We start from the raw sequence: 21,221 nt of genomic DNA, 5'->3' as shown, positions 1-21,221 counted from the left end.
GAAAGGTACATATAATGAATGTGTCAAATTCTGGGGAAGAAAATGTCATCTAAAAGAAACATTTGACAACATATCAACAATTCCCTATGTATAAATCTGGAGAATACGTGTAAAGAGAACCACACAACATTTGGTGAATGCAGATGCTTCTGAGGCTGAGAAAAATTTGGTGGCGTATGGGAAGAGTCTGACTTCCGAGTAATGGTAGTTACAGACAAGTACACTGAATTTAGAGTAACAAACGCCGAATTCCTATTTAGACCCAATCACCATTTTCTCAAAGTAAGTTACTACATTTAGACTAGTTTGTAACATTCTCTGTGAAATGGGCTTTTAAATTATGTGTGATTCAACGTTGTAAGCTTTGAAATGATGGATGTACAGTTGAAGTCAGAAGTTTACATACACCTTAGCCAAATACATTTAAATACAGTTCCTGACATTTAATCCAAAAAACATTTCCCTGTCTTAAGTCAGTTAGGATCAACACTTTATTTTAAGAATGTGAAATGTCAGAATAATAGAATAATAGTAGAGAGAATGATTTATTTGAGCTTTTATTTCTTCCATCACATTCCCAGTGGGTCAGAAGTTTACATAGACTCAATTAGTATTTGGTAGCATTGCCTTTAAATTGTTTAACTTGGGTCAAACGTTTCAGGTAGCCTTCTACAAGCTTCCCACAATAAGTTGGAATTCATATAATGGACATACACAAAATAGTCCAAATTGGTGAAGTGAAATGAAAAAAATAAAAAACGGAAAAGTTGTGTTTGCATATTTAAGTATTCCCTCCCTATGCTATGAAGCCCCTAAATAAGATCTGGTGCAACCAATTACCTACAGAAGTTACATAATTAGTTAAATAAAGTACACCTGTGTGCAATCTAACTGTGACATGATCTGTCACATGATCTCAGGATATATACACATGTTCTGAAAGGCCCCAGAGTCTGCAACACCACTAAGCAAGGGGCACCATGAAGACCAAGGAGCTCTCCAAACAGGTCAGGGACAAAGTTGCGGAGAACTACAGATCAGGGTTGGGTTATTAAAAAGTATCCGAAACTTTAAACATCCCACGGAGCACCATTATATCCATTATTAAAAAATTAAAAGAATATGGCACCACAACAAACCTGCCTAGAGAGGGTCGCCCACCAAAACAGATGGACCAGGCAAGGAGGGCATTAATTAGAGAGGCAAGAAAGAGACCAAAGATAACCCTGAAGGAGCAGCAAAGCTCCACAGCAGAAATTGGAGTATACAGTGCCTTGCGAAAGTATTCGGCCCCCTTGAACTTTGCGACCTTTTGCCACATTTCAGGCTTCAAACATAAAGATATAAAACTGTATTTTTTTGTGAAGAATCAACAACAAGTGGGACACAATCATGAAGTGGAACGACATTTATTGGATATTTCAAACTTTTTTAACAAATCAAAAACTGAAAAATTGGGCGTGCAAAATTATTCAGCCCCTTTACTTTCAGTGCAGCAAACTCTCTCCAGAAGTTCAGTGAGGATCTCTGAATGATCCAATGTTGACCTAAATGACTAATGATGATAAATACAATCCACCTGTGTGTAATCAAGTCTCCGTATAAATGCACCTGCACTGTGATAGTCTGAGAGGTCCGTTAAAAGCGCAGAGAGCATCATGAAGAACAAGGAACACACCAGGCAGGTCCGAGATACTGTTGTGAAGAAGTTTAAAGCCGGATTTGGATACAAAAAGATTTCCCAAGCTTTAAACATCCCAAGGAGCACTGTGCAAGCGATAATATTGAAATGGAAGGAGTATCAGACCACTGCAAATCTACCAAGACCTGGCCGTCCCTCTAAACTTTCAGCTCATACAAGGAGAAGACTGATCAGAGATGCAGCCAAGAGGCCCATGATCACTCTGGATGAACTGCAGAGATCTACAGCTGAGGTGGGAGACTCTGTCCATAGGACAACAATCAGTTGTATATTGCACAAATCTGGCCTTTATGGAAGAGTGGCAAGAAGAAAGCCATTTCTTAAAGATATCCATAAAAAGTGTAGTTTAAAGTTTGCCACAAGCCACCTGGGAGACACACCAAACATGTGGAAGAAGGTGCTCTGGTCAGATGAAACCAAAATGGAACTTTTTGGCAACAATGCAAAACGTTATGTTTGGCGTAAAAGCAACACAGCTCATCACCCTGAACACACCATCCCCACTGTCAAACATGGTGGTGGCAGCATCATGGTTTGGGCCTGCTTTTCTTCAGCAGGGACAGGGAAGATGGTTAAAATTGATGGGAAGATGGATGGAGCCAAATACAGGACCATTCTGGAAGAAAACCTGATGGAGTCTGCAAAAGACCTGAGACTGGGACGGAGATTTGTCTTCCAACAAGACAATGATCCAAAACATAAAGCAAAATCTACAATGGAATGGTTCAAAAATAAACATATCCAGGTGTTAGAATGGCCAAGTCAAAGTCCAGACCTGAATCCAATCGAGAATCTGTGGAAAGAACTGAAAACTGCTGTTCACAAATGCTCTCCATCCAACCTCACTGAGCTCGAGCTGTTTTGCAAGGAGGAATGGGAAAAAATGTCAGTCTCTCGATGTGCAAAACTGATAGAGACATACCCCAAGCGACTTACAGCTGTAATCGCAGCAAAAGGTGGCGCTACAAAGTATTAACTTAAGGGGGCTGAATAATTTTGCACGCCCAATTTTTCAGTTTTTGATTTGTTAAAAAAGTTTGAAATATCCAATAAATGTCATTCCACTTCATGATTGTGTCCCACTTGTTGTTGATTCTTCACAATAAAATACAGTTTTATATCTTTATGTTTGAAGCCTGAAATGTGGCAAAAGGTCGCAAAGTTCAAGGGGGCCGAATACTTTCGCAAGGCACTGTATGTACACAGGACCACTTTAAGCCATACACTCCATAGAGCTGGGCTTTACGGAAGAGTGGCCAAAATAAAGCCATTGCTTAAAGAAAAAAATAAGCAAACACGTTTGGTGTTCGCCAAAAGGCATGTGGGAGACTCCCCAAATATATGGAAGAAGGTACTCTGGTCAGGTGAGACTAAAATTTAGCTTTTTGTCAATCAAGGAAAATGCTATGTCTGGATCAAACCCAATATCTCCCATCACCCCGAGAACACCATCCCTACAGTTAAGCATGGTAGTGGCAATATCATGCTGTGGGGATGTTTTTCATCAGCAGGGACTGGGAATCTGGTCAGAATTGAAGGAATGATGGATGGCGCTAAATACAGGGAGATTCTTGAGGGAAACCTGTTTCAGTCTTCCAGAGATTTGAGACTGGGATGGAGGTTTACCTTCCAGCAGGACAATGACCCTAAGCATATTGCAAAAGCAACACTCGAGTGGAAACATTTAAATGTCTTGTAATGGCCTTTTTAAAGCACAGACCTCAATCCAATTGAGAATCTGTGGTATGAAGTAAAGATTGCTGTTCACCAGCGGAACCCATCCATCTTCAAGGAGCTGGAACAGTTTTGCCTTAAAGAATGGGCAAAAATCCCAGTGGCTAGATCTGCCATGCTAATAGAGACATACCCCAAGATACTTGCAGCTGTAATTGCTGCAAAAGATGGCTCTACAAAGTATTGACTTTGGGGGGGGATTTACTTATGCACGTTCAAGTTTTCTGTTTTTATTTTTTTTAATTTCTTGTTCATTTTACAATAACAAATATTTTGCATCTTCGAAGTGGTAGGCATATTGTGTAAATCAAATGATCCCCCCAAAAGGTAATAAAATAGGAAAAATGCCACGGGGGTGAATACTTTCTCAAGCCACTATACGTGACAGGCGGTCCTCATGCGAGCCAGTTTCATCATAGCGCTTGATAGTTTTTGCGACTACGCTTGAAGAAACTTTCAAAGTTCTTGAATTGTTCCATACTGACTGACCTTCATGACTTAAAGTCATGATGGACTGTCATTTCTTTTTGCTTATTTGAGCTGTTCTTGCCATAATATGGACTTGGTATTTTACCAAATTGGGCTATCTTCTGTATACCCCCCTACCTTGTCACAGCACAACTGATTAGATCAAGAAGGAAAGAAATTACACAAATTAACTTTTAAGGAGGCACACGTAAATGTAAATGCATTCCAGGTGTCTAACTCATGAAGCTGGTTGAGAGAATGCCAAGAGTGTGAAAAGCTGTCATCAAGGCAAAGGGTCGCTATTTGAAAAATCTTAAATATAAAATACATTTTGATTTGTTTAACACTTTTTTGGTTACTACATGATTCAACATGTGTTATTTCATATTGTTGATGTTTTCACTATTATTCTACAATGTAGAAAATAGTACAAATAAAGAAAAACCCTTGAATGAGTAGGTGTTCTAAAACTTTTGACCAGGTATTTTTGTACTGCAGGGAACAATATGGTACCCTAACCAAACCTAACCAAACCTCTCTGAGAGTGAGAGTGCTGTACAGCTACAGTGCATGACAGAGTGTGTGCAGAGAGAGAAACACAATAGCCTACGTATACTAAAAGGGACCAAAGAAACATGTTTCTGAGTCCTTTTATAAAACTGAACTGAATTGTACCGCAGTAGAATGCATGCCAAGACATGGCCAGGAAGGAGAGTCTTACGGATTAGAGGCCTTGAAGAGGAACATGCTGTCAGGAGGTACAGGTTTGGGCGGGCTGTTCTCCTCCTGCGCTTCCCTCTCCTCCTTTTCCTTCTCCTTCTCCATCCTTTCAGGCTGGTACACCTCCATCTCTTTGTTGTTGTGTAAAGCTACATGTAAATTGAAGATAAAACCTGTTATTTGACCTGGCTCCTGCAGGGCATGGCAAAACAAGTCCATCGTTATTGTTACCATCCTTGTTCCAGCAGGAAACAGTACAGAAAAGTCAATGTATCAAGCTACGAATGTCGGTCAAGAGCGACTATATGGAAGCATACCTGTCAAAGGGATGATCTCCAGCAGTGGCTGTTCTCCAGACATCTCTATGATCACACTAGTCTGGCTGTCTAGGACTTGGCCTGGCCCCTCACCCTCCTCACGGTTCAGGGAGGCTGGGTTGTTCTCTGAATCTTTGACCCCGGATGCAGCTTGGAGCTCTGGGGGGTCTGTGAACTGTTCTGGGGCTGGCTCCAATGGAGGGTCCTGAGACAGGGGCTCACACTGCCCAGTTTCCCCCACCTCGCCCTCCTCCATCTGGGGTGGAGGGTCCAACAGGGGTGGGGGTAGGGACTCAGGGAAGTCATCACATAGAGGAGGCTCGGGGATGTCTGCAATACACACTCTGAAGAGGAGGTGTATGGAAGAGAATGTGTGGATGTGTTTAGACACTAATGTGACCTAATGTGGGCCTGAAGTCTTATCTCACGAATCACAATGCCTTAACCCTTAGCTTAAAAGAATGGAACATTGCACCACTGTCTTACCTCAGATGCTCTTCTTCACTCTCTAAGTTGACAATGCTGGCTCCTTCTTCCTGGCCCGACACTCCTCCCTCCACCACAGCGACCTGTCCTTTGTCCGTCTTCTCCTCTTTTTCTTCTTTCTCCTCCCTCTCTTCTAGTATCTTCCTCTCTCTGCTGCCTGATTCTCTGACCTCCTCATGTGGGGACTCTCTGCTCTTGGCCTCAGCCCGGGCCTCACGATGACGGTGCCTCCTATGCCGAGCCACCCCTCCCTCCTCCGCCCCCCCAAGGCCAGGCCTGAACTTCCGGGCCACCCTGTGCCTCCTGTCCCCACCGGCGGGTCGATGGTGCACTGCTCTCTCCTCAACCAATGTAAACAGAGGCCTAGGCTCAGAGTCTGGAGGTTCCGGCAGCCGGATGGCGATGGACATCGGGGGTTCAGGCATGGGCATGATTCCGGACATGGGCGACTCGGGCAGGTGTCCGGGACTGGTGTCTGGGGAACGGGTGGGTGCACGGTAGGCGGTGGTAGGGTTGTCAGTGTTGTCCTCGGTGGGGCTGCCTCCGAACAGCACCTCCTGGCTCTCCATCTGGCGCCGCTTGCGTAACTGGTTGGCCCTCTGCTCCCACACAGATCTTCCGCCTCTTCCTCCTCCTCCTCCTCCTCCTCCTCCCCCCCTCCTCCGTCTGTCACGGCGGTTGGAGAAGGCGTTGGCCCCATTGGGGGGCTGGTCAGCTCCGCCCGGGGCGCCGCTCTCCTCCTCCTCTTCGGGGACGGCCATACGGCCCCTGTGAATGGCCTTCTTCCTGCGGAGATAGGGCCTCCTCCTCCTCCTACAGAGCACAACACAAAGCCTGTCACTAGAGGGCAGCATCATGCCTATGTCATATGTACACTTACATATCAATGAAAGGATACATCTCAACACTAAATACAGTATAAGCATATTACATATTATATAACATTGTATGTATTCATGTATGTATGTATGTAAGTCAATAATGAAGTACGAAAATTGCATGACATATATTAACATTTTGACTCAGATATATTGCATATTGTATGGCTAAAGATTCATTGAATTCACACATTGAATTATCATCTATATAAAACAAACATCCATAAATTCAATTGAAATTCAAATGATGAAAGTACCTGGGGAGAAAGCGCACAAACTCAAAAAGCCACAAAAACAAAAAGGAATAGTGCAGGATTAAAATAGGAAAATACTGTTATATCTAGCAATTAGCTTCTTCTTCTAAGATAAAGGAAATGGAATTAGGTGTCACAGGGGTACAGACAAACAACTTTACTTACGGGTATTCAGACTCTTTGTAGTCCATGTAATCAATGAGTGATTGGTTGAAAACAAGACATTAGTGATTTTGGAACAAAGACAGAACAGAACCTTGTGACACAGTCCAAAACCAGGTCAAGGGTCAAGGCCAATGGTCAACAGTCACCTTAATGCCAGTCTAGTATATTTGGTTATATCTTATTTTTCTTATAATTATATTTTCATATTTGGCATGGGGATTTGGCTTTGAAGGCTTGATCAATGGATCCAAATCCTGTTCACTTAGAAAAATCATTATTTCCTAAGTAGTGACAGTGGATGTTTTATAAATCTTATCAGTTAACAGTGGTTATCCAAGTTACAAATTGTTTCACCTTGACCGTACAGGGGCAGTGTTCGAATTTAGACTTCTATATTTTGTCCTCTCTCTTTCGGTCAGTGCCACATAACAGGCATAGAGTAACAAGACAACATGATGGAAGCAGCATTACATAACATTACACCATAGTCCAGTATATGTATCAAAAGCAGCACCATCTTGGTAGCTCTGAAGCACAGAGGACTGACACTCAAATATGTAGTAACAGACAAAAGACAGAGTCAGCGTAACGTGCCTGGAGAAGATCAGAGGACAGTACAATCCATGCATCCTTTTCCCCCCTACCTGTACCTGTTACAGAGGGAGCAGAATGGTTGGTGGTGCTTATACACTAAGCACATACTCCGCTTATACTCTATAATTGCCCTGACATTTGGTTTAATTTACCCGTCGACTGACATGCACAATTAAACAAATTCGAAATAAATAAAAACATGCGTGTATGACTGGCCTGTTATCTTTCTTAATTTACCTGTTGAATGACATGCTCAACTAAACAAAACAAAAAGTAGAATTAAAATCATGCATTATCCTTTAGCAAGTACCCAGAACAACATCAGATTCATGAACGAAGATGCTTGTAATCACTGGGATGTGCGCCTCATCCCTAATTTCACTAATGCAATTACCGTTACACATGCTTTGTAACAGGCAGGTACACATACATTTTCCACACTCAGAACATGCCTCTCTAACCCTGAAGACTCGTCTTTCAGCTGTACGCAAGGAAAATAAACATTCTTCCTGGTAACGCCTACATCGCATTCTCAAAGAGAATAGTGGATCCTTGTTTTTCGGTGGGTTTTATGGCTGTGTAATCGACAGATATTGAGAAAGCGTCATGATCACCCCTCAGATTCAATCTCCTCCTAATCATCATCAAGACTAGGCCAAAGTAGGTGACTGACCAACTGCCATTGTGATAAAAATATAAACAGAACACTTACTCAGACATCGGGCCATCTCTGCCTCTGGCGTATCTTGCATTGAAAAACTCCTCTTCCTCCTCTTCGTCCTAACAAAGGTCAAATAAAAACACAAAGTAGTTTACATCCCACAATTAGTTTATGATATCGGGCAGATATGGCCTTAGGTCATGACCCTTACACATTTCTTTGAAAGCCCTTATTTTAATTTAAAGATACCCCATTCCGTAAAAACTCTTAAAACAGTACTACACACCTTGGTGAGTTCCTGTGCGTTGGCAAGGTTATCCACAGCGATGGCCAAGAAGACATTGAGTAGAGTATCTGTTCACAGTATGGTCAAGAGTCCTAACAGGGGTGGATGAAACTGAAATACATGAATTAGGTTACTGTCAGACAGTTCCACAAAACATCTGAAATACGTTTAAAACAAGTGGAATCGCTATAAGGGGTTATCACCTGGGTTCCCCCAATAAATCAACCCATTACCCTACTACCACTTTAGGTCTATGCTACAACTTTCAAAGAAAAAGAAAGATGCATGTAAACCTATCGACAATGTGAGCAGAATCTGTCAATTGTGGTTAGCAGGATGTTGAGCAAGGATACAGTTCCCAAACAGGGTGAGCACTATGAAGTATATGGAGGACCACATGCCGTACTGCACTCCTCCTTGGGAGCGGATGCCATTGTACATCACCTCATTCCAGTCCTCACCAGTCAGAATCTAGATTGAAAAGTACAAGATCTGTAATGACCAGCCTCTTGAAATCTGAATGAAAGTAATACGGAAACAGAAAGCATAAAGTGCATTAGGAAAGTATTCAGACCTCTTGACTTTTTCCACATTTTGTTACGTTACAGACTTATTCTAAAATTGATTAATTGTTTTTCTTTCTCATCAATCTACACACAATACCCTGTAATGACAAAGCTAAAACCAGCTGCACAGCATATTTTCAGGTCTCTCCAGAGATGTTCGATCGGGTTCAGGTCTGGGCTCTGGCTGGGCCACTCAAGGACGTTCAGAGACTTGTCCCGAAGTCACTCTTGCGTTGTCTTGGCTGTGTGCTTAGGGTCGCTGTCCTGTTGGAAGGTGAACCTTCGCCCCAGTCTGAGGTCCTGAGGGCTCTGGAGCAGGTTTTCATCAACAATCTCTCTGTACTTTGTGCCGTTCATCATTCCTTCGATCCTGACTAGTCTGCCAGTCCCAGCCGATGAAAAACATCCCCACAGCATGATGCTGCCACCACCATGCTTCACCGTCTGGATGGTGCCAGGTTTCCTCCGGACATGACGCTTGGCATTCAGGCCAAAGAGTTCAATCTTGGTTTCCGAATCTTGTTTCTCATGGTCTGAGAGTCCTTTAGCAAACTAAGCGGGCTGTCATGTGCCTTTTACTGAGAAGTGGCTTCCGTCTGGCCACTCTACCATAAAGGCCTGATTGGTAGAGTGCTGCAGAGATGGTTTTCCTTCTGGAAGGTTCTCCCATCTCCACAGAGGAACTATGGAGCTCTGTCAGAGTGGCCATCGAGTTCTTGGCCACCTCCCTTACCATGGCCCTTCTCCCCCGATTGCTTAGTTTGGCCGGGCGACCAGCTCTAGGAAGAATCTCGGTGGTTACGACCTCTTCCTTTTAAGAATTACAGACGCCATTGTGTTCTTGGGGACCTTCAATGCTGCAGAAATGTTTTGATGCCCGTCCCCAGATCTGTGCCTCGACACAATCCGGTCTCGGAGCTCTATGGACAATATCTTCAACCTCATGGCTTGGTTTTTGCTCTGACATGCACTGTCAACTGTGGGACCTTATATAGTCAGGTGTGTGCCTTTCCAAATCATGTCCAATTCATTGAGTTTACCACAGGTGGACTGCAATCAAGTTGTAGAAATGGAAGAAGTCTGAATACTTTCCGAATGCACTGTATCTTATAAAATGCTAACACACAAATACATTATGGGCCATAATTGAATCACATCGTTAACAGGGTTCTATCTCCCTGCAGAGTTAATAATGTCAGAACTAGTATTATTTGATTTGTCTCGGAATCCCAGTTTATGGTTTTGATCAAACATTCTTCCATATTTCACAGCTCTGACATGTATGTGCATATGTGTATGTATGGGATGCTAGTAGTTGGAGGGGGAGGTGAGCAGTGTTGTTCCATTCTGGCCCTGGGGGGGGGGGGGTTGTGGGAGATATACCCGGGTAGGTTATGTGTGTCACCATGGAGAAGCCAGTGAGATGGACGGTCTGGAGTGTATGAGCCAAACCTGGAACACTGTCATGATAGCAGCTGGAAACGTGTCAAAGTTGGCAGGAGTGTAATCTTCAAAGATGAACCTGAAGGGAGAGAAAGAATGGATGGGCAGATATGACCGGGGAAGAGGAGGAGGAAGAAGTGGGAAGAGGAGGAGGTGGAAATTGCTATTTTCAACTAGACGTGTAATTTCAGGTCTATCATTCCATTTCCCGACACAGCAAAACAAAACATGGCAAGCTTCCAGCTGCTTCGGAAGTTATATTTGTAAATATATACGGTGACGTGATGATGGGCAATACACATCATTAGTCAATGAACAGATCAACTGAAAATACATTTATGGTACCTGGGACTTGTGCATACCAAAACATACTGATGTCCTAATATTGGTGAAGCACTGAATCACTATCCTGAGATCAGTGACCACCGTATCTAATAAGTGAACCCAACCCTCTGGTTGTGCTCACCTGCCCCCAAAGAGCTGCATGCCCAGCAGGGCGAAGACGACGATGAAGAGGAAGATGAGGAAGAGCAGACTGATGATGGACTTCATGGAACTCATAAGAGACACAACCAGGTTCCTAAGAGATGCCCAATACCTGGTCAAGAAAAAGGAAAAAAAGGTTCACATACAAAATAGACAGACCTCAACATCTTCTGTTTGCCATTTGAATGTATTTTGGAGAGTAATACAGTGTACTTCCATCAGTATAACCAATCCTGACCCTACATTTACATTTGAGCAATTTAGCAGAAGCTCTTATCCAGAGCGACTTACAAAAGTGCATTCATCTTAAGATAGCTAGGTGAGACAACCACACATCACAGTCGTAGCAAGTACATTTTCCCTCAACAAAGTAGTTCAGTGCTAGTAGGAAAAGACAGCAGCAACACTAAAGCTGACCCTACCCTAACCTTTAACCTAGAATGGTAATACATTATACTTACAGCAGCAACACTAAAGCTGACCCTACCCTAACCTTTAACCTAGAATGGTAATACATTATACTTACAGCAGTAACACTAATGCTGACCCTACCCTAACCTTTAACCTAGAATGGTAATACATTATACTTACAGCAGCAACACTAATGCTGACCCTACCCTAACATTTAACCTAGAATGGTAATACATTATACTTACAGCAGTAACACTAAAGCTGACCCTACCCTAACCTTTAACCTAGAATGGTAATACATTATACTTACAGCAGCAACACTAATGCTGACCCTACCCTAACCTTTAACCTAGAATGGTAATACATTATACTTACAGCAGTAACACTAAAGCTGAACCTACCCTAACCTTTAACCTAGAATGGTAATACATTATACTTACAGCAGTAACACTAATGCTGACCCTACCCTAACCTTTAACCTAGAATGGTAATACATTATACTTACAGCAGCAACGCTAATGTTGACCCTACCCTAACCTTTAACCTAGAATGGTAATACATTATACTTACAGCAGCAACACTAATGTTGACCCTAACTCTCATTCTGGTTGATGTCCCACTCACTTGGTGATCTTAAAGATCCTCAGGAGTCTCAGTGCCCTCAGGACGCTGATGCCAAAGGACATGCCAGGCCGGAAGAAGCCCCACACCACCTCAAAGATGCTGCCAACTATCACCTGCACGGGACACCACGCAACATTCAAACACCACAAGGGAAGTTTAGACAAACCTTTATCATTAAGAACACACATTAGTCAGCAATATAGGACAGTATCACATAACAATAGCACTTAAGTGTCCATATTGTTAGAAATGAAATGTCTTGTTCTTTTACCTAACTCCCTAACATAACACACCTCGGTTCACCCGTACAACCATAAGAAAATCTTATGTTGCCACACGTCTAAGTCCTGGTTCACCATCAGCTAACATGGAGTAGAATGAATGAACTCACTCCACAGTCGAAGCAGTTGAAGGAGGAGTGGAAATAGAGGCGGAATCCCAGGCCATACATCTTTAAGAACATCTCTGCCAAAAAGAGCCCCAGGAAAACAAACTCCGCATAGTCTGAAGAAAGAATAAATCATTATGAATCAAAGACTGGGCAAATGTTCACAGTCTTTCCTCTGTTCAAACCAAGCTATTTAGCTTTTTTTCATGTTATAAACTCTGCACGACAGAAGAACCACATCTCCATCGTCTAGAAGTATATTTGAAAGCCGGCCAGATTAAATTGATTGTTTGCTACTGTTACTGTAAATACACTACATATCCTATACTTAGGACCTGGAGTTTCTTCTGAATGTGCAATCATTGTTGTAAAAAGGGCTATAAAGACACATTTTCATTCATTGATTGGTTGATTGACAGTCCAGCCCAGACGTACACAAGAAGGTGGAGAGCCATTCGGGCTGGTTGTGATGTACGATGGCCACACAGATGGTGTTGAGAGCCACCAGGCTGAGGACGGTCCAGTAGAAGGTGTCGGTCTTCACCATGCGCCGCAGGGAGATACGCAGCATACGCTCCTTACGGCGTATATACGCCACCGGGCCACGCCGCACTGTACGGATCCGCATACGAGGTGCTCCTGGGGCAGGAAGAATGAGAAGAGAGGAAGAGAGGATGAGTAGATAGAAAGAAAGAGAGCGAGAGAAATGACATGGAGTAAGAAAAGGGCTGGAGAGGAGAGAGAAAGGGTGTAGAAAATAATAGATATGTTAAATCGAGGTCAAATACAGTAGATATAAGGGGAAAGAAACCAGAAATGGAGGTAGAGAGAAAAACAGGAAGATGCCTAAATATGAGGATCTGGGCTGTGTGTTCCTCTCTCACCTATAGTGGAGATCTCTGCATCCCCAGGACCTCCTCTATGCTTAGCATTTTTACTGGTGGCCCGCTTCAGCACTGAATACACACACAACAGAAAATTAGGACAAACAGAGAATATCCCCAATAGCATGGATAGAACAACAGATGCTTATAAGCACAACATATTTCACTTGCCAGCCATTTCGTCCATAAGGAGCGACAAACTAGTTATAGAGATAATGATATATTAATGGATGGAAATGCTAATGTTGACGTGCTAACTTTCAGGCAAACTGACTGAAATACTTTGAACATGAGAGGAAGGAGGAAGAGCCAATTAAATGTGGCTTTAATGATGGCACCTTTTTGTTAGGTTGATAAGGTATGGTGTAAATGAAAGTGTCATATGAACCATTCTCGTTTTCCAAAAAGGAGTGAGACTAACAAAAACATGATATAAAAACAAGACGGTTGACAGACGATATATCACTACAGGCGTGCGCCAAGCCATTTTCACCTTGCTGTTCCCAAGACACCCGCGATGTTCACACAGTAACCAAAGCAAATTAACTTCTTGAGGTTTTTACGGTATATTTTTCTCTGAAAGAGGTTTAGCCTTTTCACTGCAATTTTCAATTGTCTGCTGCAGCTCTAAGCTAATGGAGGTCAAAGAGGAACAAAATGTCTGCCTTTGTTTACAACTGGAGTTAAAGTGTAGTGGATGGAGAGAGGCAGGGCAGAGGATCACTGGTTCAAGCCCAGTAAGGGGCATTTGGACAGTAGAGGAAGCAAAGCTCTTAGCAGCACACTGACCCCTGTTACATAAGGATTTACTGATGTGAACGTGGGAGGAAAGGTCTTCCACACAATTGAATTCACCATTATGGTGGTAACTCCTCTCAATGAATTGTGTTTTCTGGTGGTTCTTACCATCTAAAGCAGATCTCCCTGAATTCTTGTTCTCCTCAGCCAGCATCACCTCCTCTGAAACAATGGGGTGAACATGTCATTGTCATTCACACAAAGTGAATTCCAGGTCAGTCATAAAGTGCTCCTGAAACATAAACAGGGCTCTCTCTCTCTTTCCCTTAGCACTCTCAGGAGATTGTGAGCAAATCATGGGGCCAACCTGTTTAAATGTAATATTGAAATGATTTTTATTAGCACTACAAAGGTGAGTATTTGGGCTGAATGCATAGTGTTGATGCTCTGAGAGAGGGAAGAACTCATCATCAGGTAAGAGCTCATCCAGGGCTCGCCTGGTAGCTAACTTTTCACTTTCAGGGCCCTGATGCCGCCCTGCAGAGAGGGAACACTTATTGATTTCTATGACGAATGCATACATTCAAACACACACGGATGGACGCGTGAATGTGCATACACACACACGGACGTACACATACACACAGACATTCACACGCACACGCACACGCACACACACACACACACACAGATGAACATACACACACGGAGGAGTGAACACACACCCACATGCATGCACACCAGCTCACACACACACAGATATGCACAGACTCGCACTCACACATTTACACTTGGGTCAAGGAGTCCGCATCACCTTCCTCTCAACCTCTACTTGCGTGGGAGAAAGATGCTGTAGATTGCCATTATAGCACTGCAGCTTCACAAAGTCACCCTCCATCAACATATTCACCAGGTAGCTCCATCCACATATTCACCAGGCAGCTCCATCCACATATTCACCAGGTAGCTCCATCCACATATTCACCAGGTAGCTCCATCCACATATTCACCAGGCAGCTCCATCACGGCAGATCCACTTGGATCTTATAATACATCAATTTTTGCATTTTATGTAGTTATCTCGGGTGGTAGCGGTTGTAAGGTAACAGTACAGTACCTGCTCGGTCTATCCAGGCTCTGTATCCATTGAGTTCTCTCTCCACCTGCTGTTGACGTCTCAGCTTCATGAAGGCTCTCCTGTTCTCCACCCGCTCCCTCTCTTTGGCAAACTCCCTACACACGCAGGACATGAGGCAATCCATTGTTTCCTCTTCCAAAACACTCATAAAATCACACACAAAATTCCACATGTGCACGCACACAAACACACACACACAGCTTTTATTTACTCACCCAGAGAGGACTCCCAACACCAGGTTGAGTACGAAGAATGAGCCAATAATGATGAGAGGAATAAAGTACATCCAATTCCACATAGAGCCCAAGGCATCGTTGGTCTAAAGGAGGTACAATAGACATGTATAAGGTACATAAATACAGGTACAGACTTAACGCTTCACTGCTGAAGGGTTACTATGTAAGAACAAGGGGCTATGCATTCCCTGGAAATCAAGCACAACGCGGAAGCTGTGCCACAATGCTGTGCGCCGGGGACGCATCACACACGCATATTGGGGGTTATTTCCACCGGACTTCATAGCCCCTCTTTGATTATCCCTTACTTCAATGTCTCTACCTTATAAATAGTTCCTAAAAAATACTTTGAGTGATCCGTTCTCACATTGTAGAGTACAGCTGTCCACCCCTCCATGGTGATGCACTGGAAGACAGTGAGCACAGCGAACAGGATGTTGTCAAACTGGGTGATGCCGTTGTTGGGGCCAATCCATGACCCGATGCAGTCATACTTCTCCGGACACTTCCTCACTCCACAGGCAAACTCCACCTCGGCCGTATCCATCGTCTCATTTTCTAACACAGGACAAGGCAGGGGTTGTGGTGGTTAACGTGTAGCTAGCTTGTTACTTTCTACACAAAGCTACCAGTGTCGCAGCTTTCTCATTGTTTGATTATTTTGGCGCTGCATCTGACCTTTTCAATGTGACAAAGTTGCCTTAAATCTACAGTTGGTACATCCAATTTTGACCTTTTAAATGACTGATATGCACCCATTGATTTTTTAAAGAATATAACTTAGAAATACCCCATTAGCTTAGTTCAACTGTCGTTGCCCATCTGAACCCAAAATATAAGCTTGTGTAGCTCAGTTGGTAGAGCATGGTGCTTGCAACGCCAGGGTTGTGGGTTTGATTCCCATGGGGGACCAGTTGGAAAATGTATGCACTCACTACTGTAAGGGTGTCTGCTAAATGTAAAAAAATATATACTCCATTCTTTGTAAACAAAGTAATTGAGAACAAACACTGTACAGCCTCAAAACATTGTTAAAACAAACATGTTGATACCATGGATGGTCAGTCCTGGCATCCATAGCTCTGTCTATGAATTTGAGAGTGGTTACATTTCTCCAGCCCCATCCCTCAGCTGTTTACCTAAACAGTGGTAGGGTAAACACTTTGTTGTTCTTTGAAATGCAGATTGCTCTTCAAGAGGGCAATACGGTTTAGGAGTAGTGGATGTCTAGAGTGTCAACCTTAATTACAACAGGAGAGCTGTGAAAAACGGACAATCTGTTTCAGCTAACCACCTCAGGGACCGGTCCTCAACATCACAGGGGTCAATGCTGCTTCGTGAATTGAGGGTTGAGAAGTACACATTCTGGAGAGATCATATCTGACTGTGTTAAACCATATTTATTAAAAATACTATATCTGGCTTGTGTGATTACAGAGTAATCATGGTTGGCTAATTAAAAAGGTAGCTAGGGAGCCCAGTTGGGCGTGTTAAGGGCCGGATTCCAATTTACAGAATGGATACCTCGAGGAAAATGGGGGAGTGTCATGTTCAATTTTAGTCAAGGGGAGGGTTTGGGGTCATGTAATTTGTAATTGATGAAATGTTTTTATTTCTCTGTGTTATAGAATTAGTTGCTTATTAGGCTATATATCGATGTGTGCCTGATGCCGTCCCTCATCTCTGATTCTCTGCTGGGCGTGCAATATCAAGTGCGCCCATATGTATTTAGTGTGGTCTCAATCAAGTGATCCATAGCCTATAGGCTACGAAGTGCACGCTTGGAGAAGCACAGAGAAAAGTTATATGAGAAAAGATAACTGATGGGATGGTGTAAATTAAACTAGGCTTTATTACACACGGAAATGGATATTCCAACCCTGAGCCCCGGCCTTCTCTACTCTTTTTTTGTGTGCTGCCTAACCAATGGCTGTGCTGCATAGGCCTACGGTGGTAGTTCAGGAGGAGAGTGATAGGTTTCTACCAAAAATAGGTTTTGATTGGGCCTACTCCAAAAAATGGAGGACCGGAAGTACATTTTGACAGCTTGCTACTACTATAATTGATTTGATTAAAAACAATGTTTCTTGCCCCTTATGTTTTTATTAAACTTATTGACCTCACAATAAGCCAGATTCAAGTAACTTAATGTACATTGTGGTGCCGCGACACAATCAATCGAAAATGGACAGCTCATGGAGCTGAAAGTAGTCAAATTCTAGTAGGCATCATTTCTTTCAACCGTCTTAATTTTAATTAGACTTTAATAACAACAAGAGGGTTTTGTGTTGGAGCCTATTTCTTCCTATTTAAGAAAAAAGAGGTAGGCCTACCTGTTTGACAGACAAAATTAGGCTATAGGCTGCTATATCCATAGATTTGTTGGTTATTCTTCCACCCACAATGCACTCTTCAATTATTTAGAGTCTAAGACATTGGAGGAGGAGAGAGGGGTGCTAAACTGACATATGGAATTGTTTTAAGATGGTTATACTATGGATCATTTAGCTATTTGATTTTGAATTGTTGGACCCCTTAAGTTATAAAAAAAAACATACTTTTTCTTTGGGCCCTTACTACCAAAGTCGATAGAAACACACAATAACACATTGAACACAAAAACAACCAAAAACTAAATCATAAGAAATAAGGTTTTGAAGTGTCTGTCCTAAATCTAGGAGAAATTTAAAAAAATATATATATATATATATATTTTACACATATTTAACTTCATACTTCCATTTGTTTTTTTTTAACCGGTACCTTCAGATGAGTCCTGTTACACTTTTGGGGGTTGTAGATGAAAACGGAGAACACCATCATGTTCCCATTAGTTTGTAGCCCAAACAGTTCGGACGTTACCAAACAGAAGTTGGTATATCAACCGTACACACTTCAGACAAGTCAAAACGGAAAACACCATCGTGTTCGTGACAGTCTCCCCTATAGAGAGTGGTCATAATAATTTATAGGTCAAACCGTTCCGACGCTACAGACGTTTACGTGAGTTGCCAAAGCAAAAAAAACATATCTCTAGCTTTAAAAAACAGATATCTCTAGCTTTAAAAAACAGATATCTCTAGCTTTAAAAAACAGATATCTCTAGCTTTAAAAAACAGATATCTCTAGCTTTAAAAAACAGATATCTCTAGCTTTAAAAAACAGATATCTCTAGCTTTAAAAAACAGATATCTCTAGCTTTAAAAAACAGATATCTCTAGCTTTAAAAAACAGATATCTCTAGCTTTAAAAAACAGATATCTCTAGCTTTAAAAAACAGATATCTCTAGCTTTAAAAAACAGATATCTCTAGCTTAAAAAAACAGATATCTCTAGCTTAAAAAAACAGATATCTCTAGCTTTAAAAAACAGATATCTCTAGCTTTAAAAAACAGATATCTCTAGCTTTAAAAAACAGATATCTCTAGCTTTAAAAAACAGATATCTCTAGCTTTCAAAAACAGATATCTCTAGCTTTCAAAAACAGATATCTCTAGCTTTCAAAAACAGATATCTCTAGCTTTCAAAAACAGATATCTCTAGCTTTAAAAAACCAGATATCTCTAGCTTTAAAAAACAGATATCTCTAGCTTTAAAAAACAGATATCTCTAGCTTTAAAAAACAGATATCTCTAGCTTTAAAAAACAGATATCTCTAGCTTTAAAAAACAGATATCTCTAGCTTTAAAAAACAGATATCTCTAGCTTTAAAAAACAGATATCTCTAGCTTTAAAAAACAGATATCTCTAGCTTTAAAAAACTGATATCTCTAGCTTAAAAAACAGATATCTCTAGCTTTAAAAAACAGATATCTCTAGCTTTAAAAAAAAACATATCTCTAGCTTAAAAAAACTGATATCTCTAGCTTAAAAAAACAGATATCTCTAGCTTTAAAAAACAGATATCTCTAGCTTAAAAAAACTGATATCTCTAGCTTAAAAAAACAGATATCTCTAGCTTTAAAAAAATGATTTTGATAGGTATTTTTTGGTTATTTAATTTAGATTGACGCACTGGTGCGGCAATTGACTCTAGGGAGTTAAATAGCCGTGTCAGTGAAGGGGTGTTAAGTTAAAACCAAAACTCGAATTGTGGGGGTATGAGAGGGTATGCCATAGGCCTACCTTTTATTAAAGAAAATGGCAACAAACAAAAAAGCACAGACCTACGGCTTGTTAGTTTAAGATTTTGAGGAAAATAAAAAGGATCTGATTATATAAAGTGATCTATAAGAGCGCTTTGATCCGCAATGCTTTATGCTAGAAACAAGCTCTGAAACACCCGGAAAAGATGCATATGGGGATATCACAGTTTTGTTTTTTTGACATTCACAGGCTTACTTTGCATGGGAAATAATCTAATTATGTCACTATCAATGTCACGCCCTGACCTTAGAGAGCCTTTAAATTCTCTATTTGGTTGGTCAGGGTGTGACTAGGGTGGGAAATCTATGCTAATATTTCTTTGTTGGCCGAGTATGGTTCCCAATCAGAGGCAGCTGTCTATCATTGTCTCTGATTGGGAATCATACTGGGATCTTGGGGATCTGTTGTGGGATCTTGTCTTTTTGTGTTGCATGTGTTGCACTCCTAGCTTTACGTTTGTTGAGTTGTTTATTGTTTTTTTGGTGGAGCATTTAAAATTAAAGAAAATGTATGCCTACGTGGTCAGGAGGACTGGACCTGGGAGGAAATCCTGGAGGGAGCAGGACCCTGGACAAGGGCCAGGGAGTATCGCCGTCCGAAGGAGGAGATAGAGGCAGCGAAAGCGGAACTGCGACGATACAAGAAGATAGCTCAACGAAGCAAGCACGAGAGGCAGCCCCCCCCAAAAAATGTTGGGGGGCCACACGGGGTGATCAGGGTTGAGACCTGAGCCAACTCCCCATGCTTACCGTGGGGAACGAGTGGCCGGTCAAGCATTGTGTTATCCAGTTCTCCGTACCATGCCTTCAGAGCGCATCCACAGCCCAGTGCGCTCTGTGCAAGTTACCCGCAGTTGCCGTCCTAGAGTGGGCATTCAGCCAGGACGGATTGTGACGGCTCAGCGCTCCTGGCCTCCGGTGCGTCTTTTCGGTCCAGGATATCCTGCGCCAGCTCTACGCACGGTATTCCCAGTTCGCCAGCACAACCCAGTGCGGCCTGTTCCAGTTCCCTGCACTTGCCGTGCTACAGGGGGGATTCAGCCAGGACACGTTGTGCCAGCTCTACGCTCCAGACCTCCAGTGCGCCTCCACGGCCCAGCATATCCTGCGCCGGCTCTACGCACTATGCCTCCAGTGCGCCTTCATACCCCAGTGCTTCCCGTGCCAGTTCTCCACACTCACCGAGCTAAAGTGGGTATCTAGCCGGGACGTGTTGTGACAGCTCCCCGCAACAGGCTTCACGTACGAAGCCTCCAGTGATGATCCATGGCACGAAGCCTCCAGTGATGATCCATGGTACGGAGCCTGTAGTGAAGGTCCATGGCAAGGAGCCTGCAGCGACAGTCTGCAGTCCGGAGCCTCCAGCGAAGGTCCCCAGTCCGGAGCATCCAGCGACGGTCCCCAGTCCGGAGCCTCCATGGACGGTCCGCAGTCCGGAGCATCCAGCGACGGTCCCCAGTCCGAAGCCTCCATGGACGGACCGCAGTCCGGAGCCTCCAGCGACGGTCCGCAGTCCGGAGCCTCCAGCGAAGGTCCCCAGTCCGGAGCATCCAGCGACGGTCCCCAGTCCGGAGCCTCCAGCGACAATCCGCAGTGCGGAGCCTCCGGCAACGATCTGCAGTCCGGAGCCTCCAGCGGTGGTTCCCAGTTCAGAACCTCCAGTGATGATCCACGGTCCGGTTCCTCCAGCAACGATTCACGGTCCTGAGTCTCCTGCGATGATCCACGGTCCGGTTCCACAGAAGTGGAGGGATCAGCGTAGGGAGCGGGGGTTACATCCCGAACCGGAGCCGCCACCGAGGGTAGATGCCCACCTGGACCCTCCCCTATAGGTTCAGGTTTGCGGCTGGGAGTCCGCACCTTTGGAGGGGGATACAGTCACGCCCTGACCTTAGAG

At 43.1% G+C, this 21,221-nt stretch overlaps 1 protein-coding gene across 2 annotated transcripts in view; it reads right to left on the bottom strand.

Moving 5' to 3' along the window:
- The window catches only part of LOC109871525 (voltage-dependent R-type calcium channel subunit alpha-1E), a 79,379-nt gene that overhangs the window by 22,275 nt on the left and 35,883 nt on the right, over window positions 1-21,221 (bottom strand). For both annotated transcript variants that reach the window (XM_031807134.1, XM_031807135.1), the window contains exons 5-20: window positions 15,547-15,737; window positions 15,159-15,262; window positions 14,923-15,038; window positions 13,974-14,027; window positions 13,068-13,139; window positions 12,619-12,822; window positions 12,187-12,299; window positions 11,796-11,908; window positions 10,741-10,872; window positions 10,284-10,353; window positions 8,619-8,736; window positions 8,266-8,333; window positions 8,031-8,098; window positions 5,428-6,240; window positions 4,942-5,285; window positions 4,626-4,773 (exon numbers count right to left, since the gene is read on the bottom strand). In XM_031807134.1, the coding sequence (XP_031662994.1) occupies window positions 4,626-4,773; window positions 4,942-5,285; window positions 5,428-6,240; window positions 8,031-8,098; window positions 8,266-8,333; window positions 8,619-8,736; window positions 10,284-10,353; window positions 10,741-10,872; window positions 11,796-11,908; window positions 12,187-12,299; window positions 12,619-12,822; window positions 13,068-13,139; window positions 13,974-14,027; window positions 14,923-15,038; window positions 15,159-15,262; window positions 15,547-15,737 (2,728 nt within the window). The remainder of the gene's footprint in view (window positions 1-4,625; window positions 4,774-4,941; window positions 5,286-5,427; window positions 6,241-8,030; window positions 8,099-8,265; window positions 8,334-8,618; window positions 8,737-10,283; window positions 10,354-10,740; window positions 10,873-11,795; window positions 11,909-12,186; window positions 12,300-12,618; window positions 12,823-13,067; window positions 13,140-13,973; window positions 14,028-14,922; window positions 15,039-15,158; window positions 15,263-15,546; window positions 15,738-21,221) is intronic.

The sequence above is a fragment of the Oncorhynchus kisutch genome, linkage group LG27 (genome assembly GCF_002021735.2).
Source record: "Oncorhynchus kisutch isolate 150728-3 linkage group LG27, Okis_V2, whole genome shotgun sequence".
NCBI lineage: Eukaryota > Metazoa > Chordata > Actinopteri > Salmoniformes > Salmonidae > Oncorhynchus > Oncorhynchus kisutch.
The sequence above is the reverse complement of the archived record's forward strand: the minus strand, read 5'-3'. Positions and strand labels throughout refer to the sequence as shown.